The sequence below is a fragment of the Galeopterus variegatus genome, unplaced genomic scaffold (assembly GCF_000696425.1).
Source record: "Galeopterus variegatus unplaced genomic scaffold, G_variegatus-3.0.2 Scaffold1442, whole genome shotgun sequence".
NCBI lineage: Eukaryota > Metazoa > Chordata > Mammalia > Dermoptera > Cynocephalidae > Galeopterus > Galeopterus variegatus.
The window spans coordinates 268,053-281,104 of NW_007727553.1; the positions used below are offsets into that span (position 1 = coordinate 268,053).

Below are 13,052 nucleotides of genomic sequence, written 5' to 3' on the forward strand. Positions count from 1 at the left end.
CCGTGCAGGCCCAGGCCTGGGCTCTCGAGGTGTAGTGGGGTGAGTAGTGGCCCCCAAAACACATGTCCACATCCTATCACCAGGGCCCTGTGAGTGTGACCATATGTGGAAAAAGGGTCTTTGCAGATGTAACTGAATGAAGTGTGTCAAGATGAGATCATCCTAGATGATCCGGGAGGGCCCTAAATCCAATGACAGGTGTCCTTACGAGAGACAGAAGAGAGACACACAGAGGAGAAGGCCGTGTGACGACGGAGACAGAGACTGGAGTGATGCAGCCACAAGCCAAGGAAGGCCTGGAGTCCCCCGGAGCAGGGAAGGCGACGAAGGACCCTCCCCTCGAGTCTCCGGAGGGAGCTGGGCCCTGCCACACCTTGACTTTGGACTCTGGCCTCCAGAGCTGCGAGAGCCAATTCCTGTTGTTTTGAGTCCCCCGGTGGGAGGTCATGTGCTGGGGCAGCCCCAGGACACTCCCACGCGACGGATGGGCCGAGCCCAGAGTTGGGGGTGGCAGCTGGGCCTTGGTACCCACGTCACCCAGCACCTGGCTGGGGGCCGGGGCAGCCTTGGGAAGGCAGCTCCCTTCGGCCTTGGCTCCCTTCGGCTGCCCCGTGACACGAGGAACGGCTGTGCACTGAGCGCGCCCGACACAGCTCCAGGAATGGGGGACTGGGGACGCGTGTGCACGACCGGCTTCCACCGCGTGGTCGGTGCTGGTGGCTTCCCTGGGGTCAGTCTGAGGAGCATCCACATACGTAAAGCAAAATGAAGGAGGAAGTCATGAAACCACACTTCTATCCAGCACAGGATTTTTTCTAGGTTTTTTTTTTCAATGTTTTTTCTGGAGAATTTTGGACACGTGCCCAACCCAGAGAGCATGAAACTGCACGAAGCCACCCGCCGGCACCACCCACGACCCTGCGTGGCCGAGGTGCATCCTCTCTCCTCTCGTCCACCTCCCCTGGTGAGGCCAGGAGGCCCGGGACCTTCTCTGCGACAGGCGACCTCAGCCAGCAGGCAGGGCCGGGGCCTCCCGGGCTGCAGACCCAGGTTTAGACACTGGGGAGGAGGAGCGGGGGCTGGGGTTGGGAGGCCTCCCTCTCCTGCTCTGGCACCGTACGACGAGGGGTCGAGGCAAGAGGGGAACTCTGAGGCTGGCCCAGGAGGGGCAGGTACAGTAGCTGGGTGCAGGGCGGTGGGGCTGTCCCGGATCTGTGGTTCTGTCCACTGTGCTGAGGACGCTGGCGGGGAGGAATCTAGCAAAAGGGTCCAGGGTGAAGCCAAGCCATCTGTGCGAAGTGAGGGACCACTTTGAGAGGGTCTAAGCCAGTGGGGGAAAGGCCAGGCCAAAGGAGGCCATGGGCCACCTTTGCAGTGGGGCAGAGGCCAGGGCACCCGTTCCCCCCAGGCCAGCTGTGCTGTGGCTGACATGTTCTGCTGGCCTGTGTGTGAACGGAGGTGGTCTGGGGAGATGTGCAGAGCCTTGAGGGATGTCCTTCAGCCCGAGACACTAATTGGGGTGGTAGACAGAGATTGTGAGCTCATGTGTGGACAGGCTCTATATCTGGACTGGACGAGCTGTGCCTGTGCAGGTCCCCCTACCCCCACCTGTGCATCCTGCTGGGAAGGAGGTGTGGATGCAGTGGAGCACATGAGTGAAGGAAGGGGATGTCCAAGCTGCAGTCCCAGGAGACAGTGACTGGGGGAGCAGCGGATGGAAAAGCACATGGCAATGCCCCACGTCATGCAGGCCACTCCTGGATCCTGTACAAGGATCAGAGTAGTGAGTGGCTCATGGGATGAAGGATGTCTTGTCCCATGTGGGGCCAGTCCTCAAGTCCCTGGGATCCCAGAGGCTTAATGGGCCCTCATGGCGAGGCCAGTGGGGGGCAATAGTGCCAGGCCTGGGTGTCAGGACGTAGCAAGATCTACCCTGGCCAGGAGGGAGAAATACCTACCTCTCAGAGCAGGCCATCGTGGTGTTTGGAAGCTTGTGAGCCTGAAGCTCAGCTGGGCACTACCACCAGGAAGTGGCCACCCACCTGCTAACCGAGCTGCAGCTTCTCTCATGGCTGCACCTGCAGCTCTGGTTCCTGAATTTCCCCGAGGGGAGCCACCACTGTCCCTCTACTCTCCCTCCTCAGTGTGGCCACCACTGTCCTTCACTGTTCTTCCCAGTATGGTCACCCTCTCCCTTCACTGATCCTCCAAGTCTGATTACAGCTGTACCTTTACTGTCCCTCCAAGTGTGGCCATCAGTGTCCCTCTGCTGACTCTTCAATGTGGCCATCACTATCCCTCAACTGTCCATCCTAGTGTGGCCACCCTCTCCCTTCACTGACCCTCCCAGTATGACCACAACTGTCTCCATTGTGCACCCCCCACAAGTTGCCTCATGACTCTGGGCTGTCACCCAGGACCCAGACTCTCTCCACTCTCAAGTCTTAGCTATGGCTTCAGGCTGCCCCCTGTGTGCTTGAGAACGTCTGTCAGTGTCACATGCTTCCTGGTTCCTGCGCAAGGAAAGAGAACCCCCTCCTCTGTGGATAGACTCTGAATCCTTCGCTTTGGTCCGACTGGCCATTTGGGCTGCCCAGATCAGTAACAGTAGCCCAAGGAATGCCATATGTGGCCGTGGTTGGACCAATCAATTTGTGCCTGGCTGCCTCTGGATTTGGGGATGGGGGCTACCATGCCCTGAACCACATGGGGAGGGACAGATACATGAACAAAAAGGGGACCCTCTTAGTAAGAAAGAAGGGGGAATGGCTGCTGAAGAGGTAGCTAGCAGCATCCAGTCTCCAGGCATTCTCTCGGGTGATAGGAACCGCAGCCAGGAGGATCACACTGGGGATGACCAGAAGAGCCCTCCAGCCCTGCCAAGGCTTCCTAGCAGAGGGAAAGGCTCAGCCTTCCAGCTGCTCAAGACCACTGCTCAGCCTGAGGCCAACCTGGAGCCAGGCTATACCTTACTCCCCGCTGCCCATCCCCACTAGTGCCCACATTCCCTCTGGCCACTGGCCCGTGTCAACACTTGGGTGGAAAGGTACATGAGGCACACCCACGAATGTGTTCATTTTGAGGCCACCTGGAAATTTACATGATTCCCTATTTCTCCCTCTAGCCCAGAACTCTCTTTGGAGTTCCTGTCCCTTGTAACCAGCTCCTGCTTGATATCTCCACTTGGATGTTTCCAATGCGCAAATCCAAAACTGAACTTGTAGGGTTTCTAGCAAAATGGCTGACTAGAGGTGCATGTCCCTCCCACAGAAAAAGACCAGAACAACTAAGAGACACATAAATGTTGATGGAAGTGTCTGTGGAGAGCATAGGAGTGCAGCAGGAGACTGGCAAGATCCTCGCGGAGCATGAAAGCCCAGAATGACAGCAAGGATAAGAGACAGAGGCACATGACCTCAGCAGCCACATCTCTGCCACTTGGATTGGCGCAAGAGGGACTTTCCCTTGCATGGAAAAGATAGGATAGAGGATCCACACCAACCCCTATCCTCCTCACCATAGAAGCCTGCAGATGTTACTTCAGGAAGATTCCACAGCCCTTTCAAGCCCAGAGCCAAGTGTGGGGAGTTGCCTAGAATATGTGCACAGCATTGATCCAGAACAGGAGCACAAACTGTGCACTCTCCACCCCCCAACCCTTGTGACCCAAGATGATGAAGGATGATGCCATTTTGAAACCACAGCCACTACAGGAGCACACCCTGCCCTAGGGGACAGTAGCCATGAAGTTTCCCAGCCTTAAGACTCCACTATCATCCCTGTGCACCTGCATGAGATGCTACAATGCCCTGATCCCAGTGGCTTGAAGCCTGGGCCCAGGAGCAGCTGTGACCCCAGTCCCGAACATCTGGGAAGCCAATCCCAGGCCTGCTAAATAGACACACCTCCTTGTCCCCAGCCAGAGATCATACAGGCAGACTCACCTCCAGTAGACTGCCTCCCTTCTCCCCTCCCTATGCCAGTTGACTGAGTTCTGTGCACCTGAGCTCCTGGCCCAAAAACGCAGCTCAGGTGTTCCGACCCTAATGAACACACCCAGAGCCATTGGACCTTAAAGCATGTCTATGCCCTCCTGGAGAAGCAGCCAAGAGGCTTTGCCCTCGACAGTCCTGCCTTGCAACCTCACCCATTGCCTGAAAAGTGGCTGGCCAGGCTCCCTCTCCGCAGGCCTGCCTTGGGCCTCACCCACCACCTGAGAAGCCACCGGCTAGGCCATCTCTTAGCAGGCCCACCTTGTGACATTGCCCACTGCCCAAGAAGTGGCTCAGTAGCCTTACTATTGGCAAGCCTGATCCTGAACTGCCAAGGGAAGCACAACCTGGCACCTAGCCCTTACAAGCGATACAACGAACTGGCCCCTGGCAGACCCACACCCAGCTAGCTGAGCCAAAACATGCCCACACCCCTGGCTCAGAGGAACAGCTCAGGTGTCATGTCCCTGGCTAACTGGCTCCTGAGTCTTTGAGCCATTGAAACCCACACATCTGAATGCAAAATAGCTCAGCTGATGTGCCCCTGGCGGGCCCATCCCACGTCAAAGAATCAGTGTGGTGACACTTCCACTGGCAAAACAGTCCCAGAGATCCTGACATGCCACACACCTGCACCCCAAGCCTGAGAATCAACCCAGCAACCCATCCACAGTTAACCAGCTCCTGAGACAACTGACTAATGGAGTGCATGTGCACACCCTCAGCCTGAGAACCAACCCAGTGAGCCCACCCCTGGCAAAGCTGTGCAACTGTTGCCACAAACCTCCCAAGCCTATGCCACTGAGGCAGTCGCAAACATAGTAAACATGGATTACAGCTGAAGAAACTACACAGAGTCTACACTATTGCACATGACTTACCCAATCTGGAATAAAGCCAACATACCTTACCAAGTTGACACCTTAGGATTCTGACCATTTATGGAATAAAAGTAGAAATCAATGACAAGAAGAACTTTTGAAACTACTCAAATACATGGAAATTAAACAGCATGCCACTGAATGAGCAATGGGTCAAAGGAAAGATTAAGAAGGAAATTTAAAAAAAAATTTTGTGAAACAAATGGAGACAGAAACACAACATAGCAAAACCTATGGGATACATCCAGGGTAGTATTAAGACAAAAGTTTATAGCAATAAATGCCTACAACAAAAAAACAGAAAGAATTCAAATAAACCACCTAACAATGCACCTCAAGGAAGTAGAAAAGCAAGAACAAACCAAGCCCAACATAAGTAGAAGAAAATGAATAATAAAAGACAGAAATAAACAAAATTGAGGCAAAAAATGTATTACAAAAGATCGATCAAAAGAAAACTTGTTTTTTTGATAAGATAAAATTAACAATTATTTAGATTAACCTAAAAAAAGACCCAAATAAATAAAATCAGAAATGCAAAAGGAGACGTTACAACTGATACCCCCCAAACACAAAGGATTATTACAGACTATTACAAATAACTATATACCAATAAATTTGAAAACCAAGAGGAAATAGATAAATTCCTGGACACATACAACCTACCAAGACTGAACCAATAAGAAATCCAAAACCTGAAAAGACCAATAACAAGTAACAAGATTGAATCAGTAATAAAAAGTCTCTAACAAAGAAAAGCCCAGGGCCAGATGGCTTTACTGCTGAATTCTATCAAACATTTAAAGAAGAACTAATACCAATACTTCTCAAACAACTTTAAAAATTTGAAGTCAACAAAATTCTTACAAACCTCATACTATGAAGCCCGCATTACCCTGATACCAAAACCAGGCAAAGACACAATGACAAAGAAAATTACAGGCCAATATCCCTGATTAACACACATAAAAAAATCCTCAATAGCATACTAGCAAACCACATCCAAATCAAAAAGATTATACAGTTAATCAAGTGGCATTTATCCCAGGGACACAAGGATGGTTCAATACACGCAAATCAATAAACGATATACTACATCAACAGAATGAAAGAAGAAAACTTATGATCATGTTGATAGATGCAGAAAAAGCATTTGATAAAATTCAACATCCTTTGTGATAAAAACTCTCAACAAATTAGGTATAGAAAGAAAGTATCTTTTTTTTTTTTTTTTTTTTTTTTGACCTTTTTGAGACTGGCTGCACCGCTCTCAGCCAGTGAACGCTGTGAGCGCACTGGTCATACCTATATAGGATCCGAACCCACGGCGGGAGCGCTGCTGCGCTCCCAGCGCCGCACTCTCCCGAGTGCGCCATGGGCCCAGCCCAGAAAGAAAGTATCTTAACACAATAAAGGCTATATATGATGAACCCACAGTTAACATCACAAGAATGGGAACAAGACAAGGATGCCCACTCTCACTACTTTTATTCAACATAATACCAGAAGTCCTAGTCAGAACAATTAGGCAAGAGAAAGAAATAATGGGCGTCCAAATTAAAAAGGAGGAAGTCAGATTGTCCCTCTTTGCAGATGACATGATTATATATAGAGAGAAACCTCAGAACTCTACTAAAAACTCCTAGAACACATAAACAAATTCAGTATCAGCATAGAAAAGCCAGTAGCACTTCTATATACCAACAATGAACTGGTAGAAAATGAAATAAAAAAAAATCCCATTTACAATAGTAACATAAAAAAAATGCATGAAAAAATTTAACCAAGGAGGTGAAAGATCTCTACAAGGAAAACTATAAAATAATAATTAAAGAAATTAAAGAAGACACAAAAAACGGAAAGACGGGCCGGCCCGGTGGCGCACTGGATAAGTGCGCCGCTTGGGAAGCGCGGCGGCGCTCCCGCCCGAGGGTTCGGATCCCACATACAGACCGGTTCCCGCTCACTGGCTGAGCAAGGCGCAGGAGTGACCCCGAGGGTTGCGATCCCGTTGCCGGTCCCTGGGGACAAATGGAACAGAATAGAGAATTCAGAAATAAATCCATGTACCTACAGCCAAGTGATTTTTAACAAAGGAGCCAAGAACATACATTGGGGAAAGGACAGTCTCTTCAACAAGTGGTACTGGAAAAACTGGTGATCCATATGCAGAAGAATGAAACTAGACCATTATCTGTGAGTAGAAATGAAGAACAGCAGAAATGGTAAATGTATGGGTAAATATTAATTAATGAATAGTTATTTGCTCTTTATAATAATATGATTATTTAAAGAAAAAATTTAAAAGTGTATAGTAGTGTTTGGCAACTATAGCATAAATGATGAGGTGGAAAGGGAATGAATCTATACAGTGGAAAGTTTCTTACATTTATGTACAATATTAACTTTAAGTAGGCAGTAAAAAGTTCAAGATATATATTGTAATCTCTAGAGTGACCACTAAAAAAACAATGCAAACGCAAAGTGGTATAGCTAAAACGATAACAGATAAGTTAAAATTGAATTCTAAAAATATTTGATTAACCAGGCAGGAAAGGGTAACATAAGAAGAAAAACAGATGGGACATATAGTAAAAGCTTAGATCTAAATCCAACCATACCAAAAATTCCATTCAGTGTAAATGGATTAAATACTCCAATTAAAAGGCAGAGATTGTCAGAGTGGATAAAAGAACAAGGGTTTTGCTGTCTACGAGAGATGCAATTTACATATAGAGAATCAGATGGGTTGATAGCAAGAAGATGCAAGATGATATATTACACAAAGGGGAAGCATAAGAAAGTAGGAAAGGGTGTAATAACAGGCAAAATAGAGTTAAAGGCAAAGAGTATCACGTGAGATAAAAGGTAATAATGATAAAAGGGTCATTTAATCAGGGTCACATACAATTCATAAGTGTGTTTCTATTCAGTAACAGAGCTTCAAAATATATGAAGCAAAAATTGACAGAATAAACGGAGAAATAGATATTTCTGCAATTATAGTTGGAGATTTTAATACCTGTGCCTCAGCAATTGATAAAACTAGACAAGAAATCCATAAAAATATAGAGTATCATTGTGACATCATGAACCACAATGGAAAGCAAATAGGGAAACCTTGACCAATATGCCACAATGAGCTTTCCCTCTGCAACTTTCCTACCCCAACTGCAGTGCCTTGTTGGTAGATCATTTCATTCATTGAGAGACAAATGTGTGCCTGTTGGTTCTGGGGGCTCCAAGCCTTGCTACATCAAGCCCTTACCACACACGTATGGCTGGCACCCCAAAACCGACGTGCCTCCTTACATACTCTCTTCTCATGCCTCCTTACACGCTCTCCTCACGGCGCCTCCTCGGGCGCTCTCCTCACGGCGCCTCCTCGGGCGCTCTCCTCAGAGCGCCTCCTTGAGGCGCTCTCCTCACGCGCCTCCTTACACGCCTCCTCACACGCCTCCTTACACGCCTCCTTACGTGCTCTCCTCACGTGCTCTCATGATCCAATCATTTGCCGTGCACCGAGGCATCTAGAACTTTCTGTGCTGCCTGGGGTTTCTGGGAGAACTAGGGGTTTCTGGGAGCACACTTGGCTTTACCACAGAGGAGCTGGTAGATCCACACAGCTCCGGTTCTACACAGCTGTGGTGAGCTTTCCAGACCCTTCTGAGTGAGATTCCGGAGAGCTGCCCAGAGTGGAGAAGGTGAGTATACACGCAGAGGCTTTGCTAGTTTTTAGAACCGGGAGTGGCTGTGGGAGCCCATTAGCTGTAGGGGCCCATTAGCTGCCTGGGAAGGGGTGTACTTGTGGAGAGGGGCTCCTGGCTGCAGAGGTTGGGGGAGGCTGAGGGAGCGGGTTCCCTGTCTGGTTTTCGTGGGGTGGGGCGGGGAGTGCTGGCTGAGGTGTGAGGGCCGCTGAGTGGAAGACTCCCTCCCTAGGACCTGGAAAGGAAGGTTCGCTTGTGAGGGGAGCTTGGACGGGACGGCAGAGGCTACTGGCTGAAGGTGAGAACCGAAGGGATGGTTCCTGGATGAGGCGGCTGGAGGGTGGGACAGTTGGCTTCAGGGATGGGGGAATGGAGTCTTCCGGGGAGGGGCAGGCAGGGAGCGCTCTGGTGTGGCGGGCAATGACTAAGCATTTTTTGGGGCGAGAGAGAGTATGGCGGGCAATGACTAAGCATTTTTGGGGGCGAGAGAGAGTATGGCGGGCAATGACTAAGCATTTTTGAGGGCGAGAGAGAGTATGGCGGGCAATGACTAAGCATTTTTGGGGGAGAGAGAGTATGGCGNGCCCCCGCCGCGCTTCCCAAGCGGCGCACTATCTAGTGCGCCACTGGGCCGGCCCCTTATTTTTTTATTGAAACATAATGGATCACACACATTGGTGGGGTACAGAGTTGAATATCAATACCTGTGTACAATACGTGGTGAGCACATCAGGATAATGAGCAGACTCATCTCTACAAAATGAACCAAAACGAAACATAATCATTCTTTGTGACCCTTAACCACTTTCTCGTTACCCCTGCCCTTTTCCACCTCTAATAACCACGGTTCTGTTCTCTCCTTTTGAAAGTTCAACTTATTATTGTGATTGTTGTTTGTTTCTTGTTTATTTATTAGCTCCCACTTATGGGCAAGGACATGTGGTATTTCTCTTTCTGAACAGAGCAGAATTATATTTGAAATTAATAACGATAACATATCTCTAACTATTTGGAAATCCATGGGTCAAAGAAGCAATCAAAAGGAACTTAGAACATATTTCAAACTGAATAACTTTAGGGGCCGGCTGGTGGCTCACTGGGGAGAGTGTGGTGCTGATAACACCAAGGCCATGGGTTCGGATCCTATATAGGGATGGCCAGTTAGCTCATTGGGTGAGCGTGGTGCTGACAACACCAAGTCAAGGGTTAAGATCCCCTTACCAGTCATCTTTAAAAAAAAAAAACTGAATAATTTAAAAAAACCCAACTTACCAAAATTAGTGAGAGGCAGCTAAAGAAGAGATCAGAAGCAAATGTAATGCTTCAAATGCTCATGTTAGAAAAGAAGAAAGGCATAAAATCAAAAGCCAAACGGTCTCTTTAAAGAAGCTAGAAAAAGGAGAGTAAAAGTAAATACAAAATGAGTGAAATGAGGTAAAGACGTAAGAGAGGAAATCAGTGATAGGAAACGAGCTACTGTAGAGAGACAGTTAAACTCAGGTGCTGGTTATTCTTAGAGACTAACTAAAGTGATAAACCCTAGCAAGAATAACCAAGACACAAGAGAAAGAACACTAATCACTAGTATCAGAAACAAAATGGGGATATTATGACAGATCATACAGACATTAAAAAGAAAATGAAGGAATATTATGAACAAATTTATGCCAAAAATTTGGAAAACCTAAACTTGTAAATTCCTCAGGGAGAAAAAAGCAACTTACTAAAACTGAGAACAGATAAAGTAGAAACATGCTTAGCCCTATATCTTGTAAATAAATTTAACTTGCTATTAGAAAATTTCCTAATACCAAACAAACAAAACAAAACAGGAAGGGGGAGGAGCTCCAAGTCCCCCCCCAGCAGCTGTGTGGTGGGCTGAGCTGCCTGACATTCCCCCCTCTCTCTTCTTTGCACTCACAGGCCTCGGCCGAGACTACGACAGTCAGCGCACACCCCTGTCCGATCATGTTCCCTTCCCTCAGGTCCCGTGCCATGGCGATGCTGCGGGACTGGTGCAGGTGTATGAGCGTGAATGAGCAGCGCTCACTGCTCATCCTGGGCATCCCAGATGACTGCACGGAGGATGAATTCCAGGAGGCCGTGCACGCTGCCCTGAGGCCCCTGGGCAGGTACCGAGTGCTCGGCAAGGTCTTCAGAAAGGAGCTCGGGACCAGGGCTGCCTTGGTGGAGTTCGCTGAGTATTTAAACCGAAGCTTGATCCCCCGACAGATACCAGGCAAGGGGGGGGCCCTGGACTGTGATCTTCCTGCCCCAGGCCCCTGATGCTGAGTTCCGGGGTAGAAACAATTTCCCTCCAAGGCCTCAGGAGCAAGCAGTGGCAGGAGGGGCAGGTGAGGCAGGAGGACCAGGTGAAGCAGGCTCACCACCCCTTGCTATTCCTGTGCCTGCACAGTCACTTACTGAAGGCTTTCCTTGTGCCCACTGAAAGGTAAAGCTCCATGACTACCCTTCAAGAAGAGTGTTCTTATTGCGCATTTACAGATGAGAGACAGATATTCAGGGATTTGTGCAAAGCCACCCAGCTGTGCTAGGTGAACCCAACTTTGCCTGATTCCAAAGCCCACACTCTCTCTAATGCAATGTTTTCCTATGTGGTGAAGGCTGGCTTTGCATAAAAAAGAACTGTGATGAGCCTCTTGCCTCATGAATGACCAGTCTCTGTCTATTGTGGGGGCTCGTGGAATGATGAGGTAGGCCTGTGAATGTAGAGTGACCTAGTCTGGAGTCCCACCAGGTGGCAGGAGCTGCAGGTGAGGAGGGAGTTGCTGCTGAGGCAGGAGCTGCAGGTGAGGAGGGAGCTGCAGATGAGGCAAGAATGTCAGATGAGGAAGGAGCTGCAGGTGAGGAGGGAGCTGCAGATGAGGCAAGAATGTCAGATGAGGAAGGAGCTGCAGGTGAGGAGGGAGCTGCAGATGAGGCAAGAATGTCAGATGAGGAAGGAGCTGCAGGTGAGGAGGGAGCTGCAGATGAGGCAAGAATGTCAGATGAGGAAGGAGCTGCAGGTGAGGAGGGAGCTGCAGATGAGGCAAGAATGTCAGATGAGGAAGGAGCTGCAGGTGAGGAGGGAGCTGCAGATGAGGCAAGAATGTCAGATGAGGAAGGAGCTGCAGGTGAGGAGGGAGCTGCAGATGAGGCAAGAATGTCAGATGAGGAAGGAGCTGCAGGTGAGGAGGGAGCTGCAGATGAGGCAAGAATGTCAGATGAGGAAGGAGCTGCAGGTGACACAGGAATTGCAGGTGTGGTAGGAACTGTGTATATGGTAGGAGCTTCAGGTGAGGCAGGAGGAGCAGGTGAGGCAGGAGCCGACGTGGCAGGAGCTGCAGGTGAGGAAGAAGCTGCAGATGAGGCAGGAGCTGCAGGTGAGGAAGAAGCTGCAGATGAGGCAGGAGCTGCAGGTGAGGAAGGAGCTGCAGGTGAGGAAGGAGCTGCAGGTGAGGAAGGAGCTGCAGGTGAGGCGGGAGCTGCAGATGAGGCAAGAATGTCAGGTGAAGAAGGAGCTGCAGGTGAGGCGGAAGCCTTGGATGTGGCAGGAGGGAGAGATGAGGCAGGACCCCGGAGCCAGCAATGGAGGCATACTCTGCAGCGTGTGCTGGAAAACATGGCCTACCAGGAGCAGACAACCTTTTCCGGGATGGAAGAGCCAGGCTGTGGGGAAGAGTCCTCTGAGAGGTGGCTGGACCACGTCAACGACATGCTGTACCTGTGCCAGCACACATCTGAAGGGGAGAGGAGGCGGCGGCTGGTGGCGAGCTTGGGCGGCCGCGCCCTGCAGCTCGTGTGCGGCCTCCTGGAAGAAGATCCCGACATGCCTGCGCAGGACTGCCTGGCGGTGCTCGAGCAGGTGTTCGGGAACAAGGACAGCCNAGGCCCCTGGGCAGGTACCGAGTGCTCGGCAAGGTCTTCAGAAAGGAGCTCGGGACCAGGGCTGCCTTGGTGGAGTTCGCTGAGTATTTAAACCGAAGTTTGATCCCCCGACAGATACCAGGCAAGGGGGGGCCCTGGACTGTGATCTTCCTGCCCCAGGCCCCTGATGCTGAGTTCCGGGGTAGAAACAATTTCCCTCCAAGGCCTCAGGAGCAAGCAGCGGCAGGAGGGGCAGGTGAGGCAGGAGGACCAGGTGAAGCAGGAACTGTAAGTGAGGTGGGAGCTGCATGTGAGGCAGAAGCTGCAGGTGAGGAGGGAGCTGTAGGTGAGGCGGAAGCTGCAGGTGTGGAAGGAGCTGCAGGTGTGGAAGGAGCTGCAGGTGTGGAAGGAGCTGCAGGTGTGGAAGGAGCTGTAGGCGAGGCAGGAGCTGCAGGCGAGGCAGGAGCTGCAGGCGAGGCAGGAGCTGCAGGTGAGGCAGGAGGTACAGGTGAGGCAGGAGCAGGTGAGGCTGTAGCAGATGTGGCAGGAGCTGCAGGTGAGGAGGGAGTTGCTGCTGAGGCAGGAGCTGCAGGTGAGGAGGGAGT

At 50.3% G+C, this 13,052-nt stretch overlaps 1 protein-coding gene across 1 annotated transcript in view; it reads left to right on the top strand.

The window, feature by feature from the left end:
* The first annotated feature begins 484 nt into the window (after positions 1 to 484).
* Positions 485 to 13,052, top strand: part of PNMA6A (paraneoplastic Ma antigen family member 6A) — a 14,755-nt gene continuing 2,187 nt past the window's right edge. The window contains exons 1-3 of the mRNA XM_008577057.1: positions 485 to 730; positions 10,504 to 10,712; positions 12,483 to 12,924. Coding sequence (XP_008575279.1) covers positions 485 to 730; positions 10,504 to 10,712; positions 12,483 to 12,924 — 897 coding nt within the window. The remainder of the gene's footprint in view (positions 731 to 10,503; positions 10,713 to 12,482; positions 12,925 to 13,052) is intronic.